This window comes from Spermophilus citellus (assembly GCF_964194105.1).
Source record: "Spermophilus citellus genome assembly, chromosome: 3".
NCBI lineage: Eukaryota > Metazoa > Chordata > Mammalia > Rodentia > Sciuridae > Spermophilus > Spermophilus citellus.
Window position 1 is genome coordinate 38,081,482 of NC_138184.1, and position 15,630 is coordinate 38,097,111.

Sequence of the window (15,630 nt, forward strand, 5' to 3'; positions counted from 1 at the left end):
CTCCTCAGATACAGTGGTCCATGATTCAGTTGACATTACAGAAAACGGCAGCAGTCCTTCCTTGCTGGACTCTAAACTCTGAAATCTCCTTTCTTAAAAAAGCCCAGCATATATCCATTTCCCCAGGCTGAGTCAGGGTTTCTGCTATGCTCAGGGGAAAGATTAGCTCAGTAAATTAAATTATAAATGGTTTTATAAAATGTCAAGGGAGGTAGACACAAAACACCACTCAGTTAGAAATAATATTTATTATCCCTTCCCACCATGTACATATTACTTCTCAGAAACATGAAGATATTATCCATGTCCTCATCAATTACAGTATGTAGAAAATAAACAACTCATATCCTGTCAACAATATATTTTCTATCTTTTTAAAACAATAGCCGCTTTATTTCATTTTTTTATGTTAGTTCAAGAATAGTTTCAAGTTTTATTTTTTGGATCAAATCAATACAGTCTTTGTTTACAGGTAACAATTTTCTGACAGAGTCCCTCCCCCCAACCCCTAAAAAAAATTTCTATATCCTAAGTGATAAACTCTTCTTGTACATTCAGCAAACTTTATATTGGAAAAGAAAAAGAATAATTGAGATAGGTATTTACTCTCGTGCACAGTAATAAATCTAGCTGAGCTTCTACACCTTGCTTTGCGATGATGTTTGCATAAAATAAATCACCTCTTATCAAGTTACAATGGTAATTTCTTGAAATGTAGATATGAAAGCAATACACTTAATCCACTGAAATTTCCTTCTAATTTTTTAATCTGTAATTAAACTATCACCATAAGGACAAGCTTCATCCCAAGATGTTTCTCCTTACCCTCAGCTATTTCTCTCTGAATCCTGGAGTCCTCTCTCAGATCACATAGACATACATTAAAAGCACAGGGGGAAAAAAAAATGTTTTAGCTTGCTGACATAATGCCCTTAAGTTTGCTGACATAATGCCCACATTTTAACTTTAGAATGTAAAATCAGAGTTAAAGCATCACTTAAATCGTACAGTACATTATTAATCAACAGTGTCCCACAGACTCAGAAGTTCCCTACACTGGTTGTCGTCTTTGCACTTAATAAGTCTGTAACATGACTCAATCAAAGAATGTGCTTGTAATAGGCTGCTGGTTTAACTTTAGAATTAGAAGTTTTATACTGGGCTATTTTCAAATATGAGAAAGGCTATGAGTGGTATATGAACTATTAATTTTGTTTCCCATTACCTACAGGAGGAATTTATTCAAATAAAATTTTACAAGACAAAATGAGAATCTATATGCCTACATGTGGATGCATACATGTATATATTAAACCTAACTAAAGTTTTACAAGCAATACTAACATAGTTCTGGTTACACATTCCTAAAGACTTAATGGTCTTAAAGATACACGTAATAAAGAGGCTTATGCAAAAGGCAAAACTTAAGAACGTGATCTTTGAGGTTTTCAATATTACTTCAAAAAGCTGTTTCTATCCCTCATAGAAGAAAACTATGCAACTGTTTATCTTAGGGAAAAAAATATAAAAAGATAATGCTATCATGTAAGAATTCACAAAAACTATAACTGTATATTCCATAACAGTCATACCTACTTAAGGTAAATCACAATTGTGGTTTGTATTGTGTTACAGACATCACCATTACTTTTCCTCTTTTATAATGAGAGGTTTTATCTTTTTAAAAATTATTTAACAAGTGCCACAGAAACTCAAATCCCAGTAGCAACAAGTTAAACAATATTACAAAATAAGGCATTCTGTTCGCATGTCAGGAAAGTAACAGGCTTAGTGCAGTAAAGCGAGCTCTTAACATTTTACAATTTTATATAATCCAAACATTATAAAGAAGGCAATCTCTACCCAAAAAGTCCAATTAATTTCTATTTTTCAGGGAAACAGAAAAACATACATAAAATTCTCAAACTTTGGCTATTTCTCCCACTGCCATAAACAGAGACTGATCTTAAGTATTTAATAAAGCCATTAGACATGTGGATCAGTCTCTGACTATGCCATTTCTAAGCCTGTAGGTCACACAATAAATGATTCCAAATTATAGATTAAATCTAATTGACAAAAATCCCTGTAGTGTTATTTATGAGGGGAAAAAAAAACAACACGTGAACTCAGGACACACACACACACATGTGCAAACACACACAAGCACACGTGCCACATAGTAAACAGTTTCCTTAATTAGTTCTCCAGAAAGAACCAAAATTCTTTATCATATCATCAAGCTGCAGCATGTGTACGAGGGGCAGCAATGCAACCTTATAGCACAAGGTAAGAATCTGAATGAACTTTTAAAGAACTAGTACCTCGAACCAAAGATGAACTCTAAAATATGCATTTTTTTAAAATTTGGACTTGACTGCCTGTTGCACTTTTACATTAAGTGTCGCTTAAACAAAAATAGAGCATAAATTCAATATTCTACCATCTAAACATTTTAAAGCAATGGTTATGTTATCATCAACAAGTAAAATGCACCTAATTTGGGTCTTTTGACACCTCTGAAGTTTATTGTATGATAAAGTTCTTCACAGTTTAAAATATTGTGAAGAAATATATTTATGTATAACTATTCACATACATACTATGTACACATACTATGTATTTGATGTATCCATAAACTCTGAATGTATGTATCAGTAGGATACCCACACATATGCAGGAACCCTAAATAGACTGGTGTGAAGTGTGAAATGGTTTCCCAGAAATGCTCAGAAAAGAATATTATTATGAATAACTGTAATAACAAACATTTTACCTTATTTACATAGTGCCTATCTCCCAAGAGGTAAATATGCTTTATAGACATTTCTTAGTATCTCTGTGAGGTTGGGCACTGAAGACACTATCAATTCTCATTTTCCACAACCAAGTACCTGCCCAAGATCATACACATTAACAGTGGCAGAGTAAAATACAAACTTTAGGCTCTCCCAGCTCCCAAAGTCTTTGATAACCAGATCTAACAGTCCTGTGGTGATACCAATATTTCCAACATTAAACACAACTTCTACCACAAAGGATCGATTTCTACATCCTCCTGTACTTGTGATTGTGCGTTATATGTATATCACAGGGAGATTAAAATGGTTTTTGGTTTTGGCAGATGAAAAAGTCTAACATTCAGTGTGATTATAATTCAGTGTAACTTCTCCAGTTTAAGTGCAACACAGCTGATTGGTCTACTGAGGAGATGCAGTCAATGTCTAATCATAGCTGAAGAGTTCCTGATCCAAACAGCTACTGTATGCTTACAGAGATAGCCTACAATCTTGTATTGTCTTAAAGGTCTTTTCTATCTCCACATATGGTATACACATATAAATAAGCATTTTAGCACAAAATGTACAGTTAGCATCAGTTCATGTTCAAATAAACAAAGGCCTTAAGGATGAACTTTAAAGGCCAAGAGCTCCTCAGAGTGCATGTTGTTTAAAGATCGAAGATCTGGCAACTTTAGAAGTAGTTTTGTAAAAATAGAGGCCTCGTTTGGATGGTTTTTCATTATTAAGGTCCTTAGTGCACGAATGAGGGTTTCCTGCAAAGCCTCCACAGAGTTGACGTTTTCTATTCCAGATCGATCTAACAGGAAGTAAGGAATACAGAAACAGAAAGGAAGAGGATATATTATTGATAATAAATAAAAATACAATTCTTGTTCATCAATCTTACTAACAAATTCAAACAAGGTCTTTATACTTTAAAACAAAGGCAAAAGATAATCCGACAAAATTTTTTCAATCTAATGGCAAGTTTTCTAACTGTATTAAAATGCACACGTATCACACAATATATTTGATAAATCAAAATTCTTTAGTGCTTTGGAATTTTGGTTCACATAAAACAAGAAGTTTTGATCTGTAAAATCAGATGCCATCTGTGATGTCAATGGCTTTCCAAGTGCCAAGATAAAATGAATAATGTGATACAGAAATATATTTTTAATACATATAAGCCAAATTCCACATGTGAAATGCAGGGACCCTCTAAAATAACCTCTAATAATTCCCCTGGTATTCATACCCTGTGTAATCCGATCCTCTTTCATGGGCTAGACTGGCTGAATCATATCTAATGAATAAAACTCTGGCAGAGAAGTTTAGGTTACAAAAACTTGTGACTTCCATCTTAGGTATCCATCTCACTAAGAAAAGTCAGCTACCACACTTGTGAGCTGCCCTATGAAGAGGCCTCCGGGATAAGGAACTTAGATGGGTCTCCAACCAACAGGCCACAAGGAAACAAGAGGTCCCACACAATAGCTTTCCAGGTGCTGAATCCTGTCAATAACCACATAACCCTGAAAGCAGAGCCTTTCCTCCCCTAGCTTTCAAATGAGGTCAGGGGCCTCTGCTTGACTACAACCTCCTAAGAAACCCTGAGCCGGGGAATTGTCTCTAAGCCACACTATATTCCCAATCCTCAAAATAAGTAAGATAAAAAACATTTATTTGGGGCTGGGGATGTGGCTCAAGCGGTAGCGCGCTCGCCTGGCATGCGTGCGGCCCGGGTTCGATCCTCAGCACCACATACAAAAAAACATTTATTTGTTTGTTTGGTTTTTTACTAAGAATTGAACTCAAGGGCACTTAACCAGTCTCATCCCCAACCCTTTTTTATATTTTATTTAGAGACATGGTCTTGCTTAATTGCTCTGGGAGGGCCTCACTAAGGCTGGCTTTGAACTTATGATCCTCCTGCCTCAGCCTCCCAAACTGCTGGGATTACAGGCATTCGCCATTTGCATTCATGAGGCACTAAGTTTTGGGATAATTTATTATGCAGTAATAGATAACTAATACACCATGCAACTTTATTATACTAGCTATATTACACTACATTCACTTTCATTTAGCAAGACTATGTTTACTAAGCTTGCCATGCAAAATGTTAATTAGTGATTTAGAATAAACCAGCAATAAAGTATCTCAAAATTAGCCAAACCATATGTAGTCAACCCATAGGCTTTTTTCATCAGCAAGTTATTTCCTCTCTTTACAAAAGGAGGCAGTAGTGCACAAGAAATATGCAATGGTCCCCAGTAGAAGGCAGCTGTAATTAACATGAAAAAGATTTCTCTTCTACAAGGAGGCAAACTTCTTTGGTCATTCATGCCCTATCATTTTTCACAAGGATACTGAGGATGTCTTGCATTAACACTGGTAGTTTAAAAAGCCCACTGCAATGCAAGCATTTAGAATAAGAACTAAAATTTAATAATAAAGTGGGGAGGGAGTGTGATACAGAAAATGCACAGGAAACATGATGAAAAAGGCTTATCTTTTTCTGTAAAAGATGGGGGAGGAAGACATACTAGACATGGAATCCAGAGCCTTGCACATGCTAGGCAGGGTTTCTACTGAGCTACAATACCAGTCCTTTTTTATTATGAGACAGGGTTTCACCAAGTTACCCAAGCTGGCCTTGAACTTGCAATCCTGCCTCAGCAGTAACTGGGATTACAAGATGCATCACCATGCCTACTGAGTTTACCTTATACATAACAAAATTTGAAATCATAACTATGTCGACTCTTACGCAAAAAGAAACAAACTGAATACTGATTATTGATATGAGGAGTCAGAATTTTTCAGATAAAACTATTAGACAAAAAAACCTCTTTCTCTTGGCATCTTGTAGCCAATCATAAAGTTATCTTTGCAAAAATACTTAAAAGTTTTCCATAATGCTTCCAAGAATCTGTTTTGCCTTGATATTCAATTGTTGTTTTGTTTTGTTTTACAAACATCTTTGTAACTTATTAAATCATTAGCTGGCTACTCTTCTAGGTGCTTGGAAATCAGCAATGAACAAAACAAACCAAAATCCTTTCCTTTTAAGGGGGTTACATTTTAGCAGAATATAATATTTTGGATCTTATCATAGGTAATTACCATACCAGAAAAGAATGACAGCGTTCCCCTCAAAATAACCAACACGGACAAAGAGAGAAACCAATGCTAAGGAGGTAAAACTGTTTGAGTGGGAACTAGGATCATGAATAAATTGGTCCTTTGGTTAATATTTGGGTTTAGATGACCTATGCTTGTTTCCACAGCTCAGAACTCAGGGAAATGGATGCCTATACTAAAATGCAAATCAAATTACATTTTACAGAAGCCTTGATTTCTTTCTTTTCTTTTGGTACCAGGAATTAAACCCAAGGGCATTTAACCACTGAGTTATACCCCCAGTCCTTTTTTGTGTTTTATTTTGAGTCAGGGTCTCTCTGAGTCAACAAGTTGCTGAAGTTGGCTTTGAACTCCCGATCCTCCTGCCCAAGCCATTGGAATTACAGGTGTGTGCCACCACACTTGGCTCAAAAGCCTCAACTTCTAAAACCAAGTTCTTTATGATTTTGAGGCCAAAGGACTCAAAGATAAATCTGGCTGGACCATAAACAACAATCTGCTATAGACTGTAACACTGAATGCATAGACTGAAGTGGAAACCCATCTTCTAAACAGTGCACTGAATTAGGTGACATGTTCACATCCGTCCGCGCTTCTTCAGCTGGTTCTTCCTGCCACTCCCAAAAGCCTGTACACCTCACCAACCTCCTCCAGGATGCATCTATAAAGACAACTGAAATCTCTATCTAGAAGAGTCTGGGCCAAATATTGACATGCTGGTCCCTAACCTTCAACCAAAAATTATCGCTGTCACTTCACACAACCTGAAAAAAACTTACCTTCCAGGTGTAACTCCCCTTCAATGGCATCAGGATTCTTCCAATCTCACAGACAAGGTCATGTTGAGATTCCCCTCTCCCTTAGCAGCTAGAGCTATTTCTTCATAAGCAGTACAGTGGGAAGGCTTTGAAGCCAGGCACTGGAAGCTCAAACACCTGCTTAGCCAATTATTAGAAATGTGACCTTGGGTAAATCATTTAACCCTTCTATTGCTCAAATCCCTTGCCTATATGACTAAGGATAACATGTCCTAGGCTCACATGAGAGGTCCTTAGAAAATAGAATTATACAAGGAGACCTAGAAATTAGCTAGCATTTCTTCTAACATCATCAAATTTTTTTTTACATAAATGAAGTTTAAAAAAAAAACAGAGACAACTAGAGATTCTAAGGAAAACAAAAAGCTATTCAAAAAAGAAGCAAAACTATAATGAAGAGAATATAAACAATCTGTATCTGCTAAATAAGATTTAGAAGCAGTACATTCAGTGTTGGGTGACCAACCATCAGAAAATTAGATTGCTAGAAACTTAGTCCTCAGATGAATAAAGTTGAGATTAGAGAAAAAAAGCAGAGACTTTTCATTTTATGCTCTTCTAAATTTTTTAATCTCATTTTCCCATTTTACAAATAGGTGATTTTTCAGTAGTAAAAATTTAAATCTGATGTGAAAAGTGCATTTGTGTATGCTTGTATATCTTCAAATATAGACATAACAAAAATGAGAATGTGGGCTGGGGATGTGGCTCAAGTGGTAGCGCGCTCGCCTGGCATGCGTGTGGCCCAGGTTCGATCCACAGCACCACATACAAAGATGTTGTGCCCACCAAAAACTAAAAAATAAATATTAAAAAAAATGAGAATGTGTTGCGTTCTTTTAAAATCAGTCTTTCTGCTTAATATTTCAAATATTTTATTTCAATAAATAGGTAAATAGAGAGATGAAGGGCTAGGTAAATGTTTGATAAAGACACCAAAATTAATAGAGATCTTTTTTGGTAATGCTATTTTCATCGTAATATTTTCTAATTTTTCAAATAATCCATATTAATCTTCGAATCAGAGGGGAAAGTCCTTTTTGAAAGATTAAAACAAAATAAAAACACATGCCTAGTGGAAAACATAAGTGAAGTAGCATGGCTCCGGCACAGAGCTCTCTTCACTTTCCTGTCTCTCTCTGAACTACCTCCAGGACCTGGTCCCTTCTAGCACCTCGTCCCTGCCCTGTTCCAGAGGCACTGATTCTGCTGCCTCATTTTTATTGCTTCTGCATCCTCTCAACCTAACTCGCCAGCAGTGACTTTCCTATCTAATCTACCCATGATAAAAAGGCAGAAATAATGTTAAGCACTGCTATGTTCATGTCCAATCACTCCCCTATTGAAGAGGTGACAGACTCTGCATTGCCTGTAAATCTGTTAAAACTTCCCCGCTTCATTCTCATAGCTAGTAGCCCACCAGCTCGTGCTCCCCTAACTCTCAAGCCCTTTGTTCCTCCAATTGACAGACACCCCAGGCTCTGGCCACCTGCCCCTTCCTCTGACCCATCTCATGCATTTCCAAGCCTTTCCATCTTTCCACAAAGAAAATTTTAATAATACCTTCAAATTCCAGCTCCACTTCCATCTTCCCCTCAAAGCCTTCTCTGATCATTTCATCTTCCTTTCTTTTAACTCCTGGCCCTCTCAGCCAAAAAAAAAAAAAAACTATGCAGTTTAGTACCAAAAAGGCTTGTGTGTTAGTTGTGTCTCTCCTAACAGAACACAAACACTTTGGGAGTAAGCTTGTGTCTTATTGTTTTTTGTTTCCCCTGAGAACCTACCACAGAGTGTATTCATCAGATGAAGAATTTAACTAGTATTGATTATATCTCTGGTTTCACAAAAATTAATCTGATGTCAACTCAAATCAATTCTAATTACTAATCAAGAGATTCTGCAAAAATGGTACAATGCAAGAGGAACTACAAGGTTAATGAGAAACAGGCATCCCCTATTGACTTTCACACTGTTCCACACCATAAATGCACTTCTAGTTATCCAGGTAGAGCTTATCAAAAAAAGCAACCAAACTGTACTTCCAAACGGCATAAGTCTTTATTTATCTATTGAATATAAAGCCCTTTGAGATACACAGGGTTCTCTAAGATTTATTATAACTTAGCCATCAAATCCGAGGCCATAATTTATAACCCTCATAGTGTCTAACACCTAGGATGCTTTACAGAATAGGAAACAAATGGGGAATTTAAGAGATCAAAATATTGTAAAATGTCCAAAAAATGTTTTAAAATGAAGGTAAGTGATACCTAAAAATGCTGGCACTTATATAGATGCTTCCCAGGAAAATCAAAGTCTCAACTTCCAATTTGCTATTGTATACTATCTGTGTCTTAATAGCTATTGTCTTTATTGAACTGAAAAAAATTTTTAGTTTGATACAAACTGCAATATAAATTCAAGATGGCAGGGAAATTCAGAAACATCATCAATGACTCACATAAATAGGCATTAAATGTAAGGACTCAGAAACCTTGATCACTCAAACAGTGCCTGACACCACAATAAGTTCACATAGTGAAATCCCTTTCCGTTAAAAGGATGAGGAAACCAAGATCCAAAAGATAAAATTACTTACCAATTCACACAGAAAATTCAGCAAAGCTGGGCTGAAACCACAACTTAATATAATCATGTTTATTTGCTCTTGATGCCTTTAACATTTTCAAGTAACCCACATTATAATTAAAACTCAAGATTCATGCTTGAACCACCTACCTACCTGGCAATACATAATGTTCCAAAAAATAAATCCGTGAAATAAAGTTTTACACTTGCAAAATTTATGAACACTAAAAACTACTAGTGGTAAATGCAAATTTAAACATTATTTGATTTGTACTGTCATTATTAAAAAATTAATTACACAGAAATAATAGATTCATGTAATATACCACTTTCCTTAAAGGACTTATTTCCTCTATATAGCTTGCTATGACCTAGTTAACTGCCACCTTCTCTATCCTTGGTCACTTATGTTCTAGTTGTGTCACAATTTAGAATCAGATTGCTTACCTGCAGATACTAGGACAACTGCGGTAAACAAACTCATCTCTTCATCACTAAGCTGCAGGGCATTTAGCTTCTCACTAAATTCAAACATAGAGTTTAGCAGATCCCCTGCTCCCATTGAGTGTAGATCATCCACACTATACTTCTTTCCACTTAAGAAGGTGACAGTACGCTCTTTTGCATCAAATAATGATGCAAACCGTACCATTAAAACCTGAAAAAAGAAAAAGACTTAAATGTATTTGGAGAAGTTCAATAGTAATACTAAGAAATAACAGTATTCAAGTCAGTTAAGAAACATTCTACACACACACATATATATAATAAAAAGGAAGCTGTAAAGGGGAAAAAAGTTTATTTTTAGCTAGAAAACACTTTAACATAATTTCTCTACCAAAGCAATAAATATTCCAAGGAGAACATCAAGAGAAATTCAGCAACCAAAGGCAAAATACTTGAATCCTATGATACTCTGAAACTCTAATAGTTAAAGATTTCTAAAACACAAATATAAAATTAAAGCAGTCAATAACACCAAGACGTTTTAAAATGGGGCCTGACCAAAAGCATTAAATAAACTCTAGACTATCAAATACATCACTCGGTCTCTGTACCCAAAGTAAAAAGAATAGTATTTCAATGCAGCAACATCTGGAAACATCAAAACACCAAATGCAGACAAGGCAAACACAGCAGATGCACTCTAATTAGGCTACTCCAAGAAACCATAACACAGAGAGACCACACACAAGATAACTATCACAATAAAAGTGTTCTAAATGCCAAGTTATGATTGTCATTCAAACCAAATCAGTGAACAATCCCATTACTCATCTACAGCATTCCCTCCGTTACACTAACTGGTGACATCTATGTCCTACATTTCTCTTATAATCAAACGAACACTGAACAAACATCTTCCTTTTGCAATCCTCCCAAGCAAGGACTTGTTTCACTCAAGACAGTTCAAAAGGAAGTGAACCTCCATGAAAATGTTGTTACCTTAGAATACAGCAATTCCAAGACAAATCACAAGGTGGAAAGAATACAAGTCCTGGAATCTGGAATTTGTGTTCTAATCCTGGATGTGTTATGAATTTACTGGTAATCCAAGAAAAGTCTCTTGGCCTCTCTGGGCTGTAGTTACCTCTTCAAAACAAGTGAACTGAACTTGATCACTGATTTCCCTTCTGGCTTTAAACCTTAAGTTTAAAGTTCTCCTTAAAAAAAAAAAAAAAAAAAAAAAAAGCCTATCCTGTAAGTGCTACTTTTTAATTACTCCGTATTTTATTTATGAAAATGTCTTTTCTGTTCTAGTCCAGGTGCTCCAGAAAAGACAGCCTGGGGCAAAAGCTTCTGTGGACTGTAGACAAGCACATATGAAAACAGGAATGAGGGAAAGGAGACAGAGAAAGAGAGCAAGCAAATATTAAAGTATGTATTACTGAGCAGGCCACCACTGAACAACAAGTACAACTGATAGCTCCATCTTGTGGGACCATCCCAGGCTCCTTTATCCTGCTGATCAAAGGCTCAAAGATCTGGCCCAGCAGACATCAACTTTCCACCACCCCCCAAATCTCAGAGTTTTTGCTTAATCTCAGAGTTTTGCAGGTCCCAAGGCTTCTCACACCTCAGCAAGCAACAGGGAAGCCCTGGAGCAGACAGAATAAAAGGTACCAGCTCACCAGGTCCAACCCAGGTGGGAAGCAATGGCTGCCTCAAGCCCAGGCTGAACAGAGAAGAAACAGGAGTAGAAAAATTAGCCAAGGATCTTAAAGCAAGGTGAGGCCCAAAGGATCTGAAATGGCACACAGAGACTTCTGATAAATCCTGAAAATATTCTACAAGTTCCTAAAAGACAAAAACCATATTCTGTTCTCCCTTCTGATTCTGATTGAACACAGGAAACACCAAACTGGGCTATTAGTAGATGTCTAACACTATAGAAACCACCAGTCCACCCCTAAAACTAATTGGAGAACTTGGGAGTTTATATGCTAGGGATACAGAGTCCCTAAGTCACAAGTAACTCTAGATTCACCTAGTTTCTTACCAAAACCCTGAGATGGTTATTCTTTTCTTGGTAGCTTCAGATCATGAACTATAAATACTTATAGAAAAGAATGAAAACACCAAGAAAATGAGATACTACATGTCCTATATAAATATTTAGGATAACTAAAACCTACCTCAAAAGTCCCAGCTTTTAAAAGGTTGACCTGGTCATGCTGAGAGAGATCTCTGAATCCTGGAATACGCTTTGCAAATTCCACCACTTCTTTCACTGCTGGAGTGAAGCTCATGGAAAATTCTTCCCAGATTTCATGCCCTGATTTATGTGGATCCACATATGGAGACTTACTCATTGGACAAACCTGGTATACACAAAACAGAAAAACTCTTTAACTGTAAGAGGTGATGAAGAAATTTCAAGAGTAGTATCTCAGATGTCAAAAACCCTACAATGAAAACAGCCCCCAAACACAAGTAAAATCTACAGAGAAATTCTCCATTTGCTGCTCACATCTTAATATAGGAAGCCTCATGGCAATAAACAGATACAAATGCACATTGTCAATTTACAGTAAAAATAAATTCTAGTCAATGAAAGGTGTGCAAACATTTAAAAAATAGAGGTATTACAACCTTCACATAAGAAAAAGAAAGTCTCACAGCAACCCAATTTAAGTAATAATTAATTTACTATAAAAAGAGTTGGCTAAGCAAAAATGCTACCTGTAATCTATCACAAAAATCTACTGCACAGGTTTAAGAGTTTGTTAACACTGCTGCCACCTTATGCTGCTATATAGTACTTTAGGTTTTTTAAAAAACAAATTGACGTATATTTGATTCTCAACTCTGTTAGTTATGACCAGTTATAACTAACTCCTCCACCCTCCGCCCAGCCCAGTGCTGAGAATGAAACTCAGGGCCTCACGCATGCCAAGCAAGAGTTCTAACAAAGATATACCCCAGTCCATAATTATTTCTTAGATGAGGCAATGATCTCTAAAAGGTTTGGTGACTTATCTATACACAGCTGGCAGTACCAGGCTTACAACCCAAGCCTATATTTAGTTATTTTAAACTCACTTATTTCTAAAAAGGCAAAATTACAATGTTGTGATTTCCAAGAGGAAGACAGTAAGGTGTTCCATTTTTTAGACAAGGTCACTGCCCTTTTTGTTTCATAAACAATGATGTGATCACTGACCTCCACTGTTCAATTAAGAATGACTGCAGACACAAGGTGTACTTTCTAAATGCAGACTAAGGAAGCGAAAAATAGGAAGCCAGGAAGTCAGGAGTGACCTATAATGAAACATGTACTGTATATTCTATCAGTAACCAGACTTTCAATTTTCATTAATCAATTTGAGATCCTAGAACGGGACAATTCTAAAACCATGGAGGACAATCATGAAATCAGAACCCCTGAATGCTTAGGAATGTTTCCTTCTTTAAGGAAGCCACAAGGCTTAACAAAATACAAGTCTATCTTTCACACAGATCCTGGAACTGAATATTTATAAAGGACAAAAAAACTGGAGTAGAGTCAACTATTTTGAAAATGAAAAAAGACATTTTAATTACCTGGTGGTAGAATAATATCAAGCACTATCAAAGGACCTCATGGTTTAAACTGGAAATGGTGTAGTACTGTTGTTTTTGATGAAATTTTGGCAGAATAGTAACACTATACTTTCATGTAGAATGTTGTATTTGATGAAAAAATTTAAATGATATGAATAGAATTAACTTATCTCACAGAATGAAAGCTGAGAAAATCCTTACGTTAGCCTATTAAATTGAAATATTCCTAAGTTCTCAAATAGCAAATCATCTATATTCTATATTCAAAGACCTTTCTGCATAATAATGGTTACGATGGCACATGCCTGTCATCCCAGCTAAGAAGGCTAAGGAGCCAAGAAGCTCAAGACCCACCTGGGCAACAAAGCAGGATTCCATCTCAAAAAAATTAACAACAAAACCTCTCTCCACCAAAATCAAAGAATTTCTGACTATGGAAAGCTAAAAGATCAGTCCTTTGGAGAAAAATCCCAAAGCTAATACAGTACTAATTAATCACGCTACTTAAACTTTCAAAGGGATTTCTAAGAATTAAAGGCCCAATTCTGTATGAATGGTACATGAAATCTTAATCCCAATCACAGTATCAATTAAATCATATGCTTATACGTAGCCTTGTGTGAAATTAGCATTCCACAGAGGCTATTTATTAAATTCTTTGACCTAAATACTATACAAAATCAACTCTATAAATTTCTTAGGCTTTCTGACCCACCTCCCAAGTTGGTACATCCCCACATAAAAGAAAACCTTCAAAGCTTTCCTTGATACAAGGTGAGCAAAAAATTGATTGCACTATACCAGATGCATCCTCCCTCCAGTGTTGCACAGGTAACTATTCTTGTTCTCATTCTGAGAAAATCCATCTATTGGAACTCTATCACATACTCTTTGAGTATAAGCATTGGAGAAGTTCATACAATGTCCATTTGCAATACAAATGGCATGCCCATTTGGGTAATGCATTATGTTCCTCCCTTTGTACTGTCCATTGAGATGCTGCTGGCTCTCACTACAAGGAAAATGACTATTAAGCCCATTGCCACAATGGTCGTGATTTAAATTATACTGCTCCATGTTCTTGGGAATCCGCTCTCCTCTCTGGGGCTGCATGCTCTCAGCTGAGTTTTCTCGCTGCTCTTGATTATACATAAAGGTATCCTTGTGGGCTCTGGTCACCATGCCAATCACTTCTTCCTTTGCAAAGTCAGAAGAGGGAGGAGGAGAGCTTTTGATGTTTTCTTGCTCCAGCTGGGGCTTCGGTCGCAGCTGTTCCTGGGCTGGTAAAGCTGTCTGTTCATGATGTTCTACTAATGTGTCATTCTGCAAGTGACCACTGAACTGGCTGTTCATCATGGTCTTCATCGCACTTTGCATTTCAATTAGCATCCTCTGTTTTTCACGCTTAGGAATACGACCAAACCGAACAGCTATTAAAGAAAAAAATATTTAACATCTAAATTCTAAGTAAGATCTCTTAGTACAAAAAAATTATCTCTGATAGTTAAGGCCTTTAGTCATACAAATAAAGAACATCTATACGTCTCTGGACCAAATTTTTCTAAACTTGGTATTGATGTTCCAAAGGAAATAGGAAACAGAAAGAAATTTTTCTATTCTTCTTCTAAATCAAAACAAAGGAAATTTATTTCCTAGGTATTTTACAAATAAAACGTAAGAAAGAAATATAAAATTAACTAATAAAAACCACAATTTGAAACAGACCAGCATTACTAACTTACACCTATTAACAAGGCTGAGGGCGCTGTTTTCAGGCAGGCCTGAGGGATTCAGGACCCATGACCAGGAACACTGACCAGACCCAGCAGGCACAAATACTCCCAAAATGCTTAACTCATCAATTCACACTTGTAAGCTTACTCTCAAGAACCTAAATGTTAAATTATCTGTGCCCCAAAAGCACATTATCATTTTTGGCTTCCTAAGAAAGAAAATCACTTTAAAACACACACACATACAATCAACAGAAATGTAGTTATTGGAAAATACACTTGCTGGGTTTTAATTAAAATCAATGGAATAAACAAAAATTAGATCAGTCACCTGCCATTGTTTTAGAAGTTAGCCTTAGGAGGTATGTGGTCCCTAATAATTCTAACTCCGAGGCAAAGGAAAGCTATTTTCTAATCTAATATTTAATCAAAGATAATAAAAATTCTATACACCTACCTAGCAAGAAAGCCTTGCTAGTCTAATTGTAGCCTCTGACAATAACATTATCAAAGACA

The 15,630-nt window shown here is 36.2% G+C and overlaps 1 protein-coding gene across 6 annotated transcripts in view; it reads right to left on the minus strand.

The window, feature by feature from the left end:
* Positions 1-229: 229 nt before the first annotated feature.
* Positions 230-15,630, minus strand: part of NR1D2 (nuclear receptor subfamily 1 group D member 2) — a 30,311-nt gene continuing 14,910 nt past the window's right edge. For 2 of the 6 annotated variants that reach the window (XM_081287066.1, XM_081287069.1), the window contains exons 5-9: positions 14,183-14,811; positions 11,974-12,159; positions 9,785-9,995; positions 8,312-8,392; positions 230-3,600 (exon numbers count right to left, since the gene is read on the minus strand). In XM_081287066.1, coding sequence (XP_081143192.1) covers positions 3,404-3,600; positions 8,312-8,392; positions 9,785-9,995; positions 11,974-12,159; positions 14,183-14,811 — 1,304 coding nt within the window. In that variant the 3' untranslated portion in view covers positions 230-3,403. The other 4 variants (XR_014021154.1, XR_014021155.1, XM_081287067.1 and 1 more) reach the window with 4 other exon arrangements.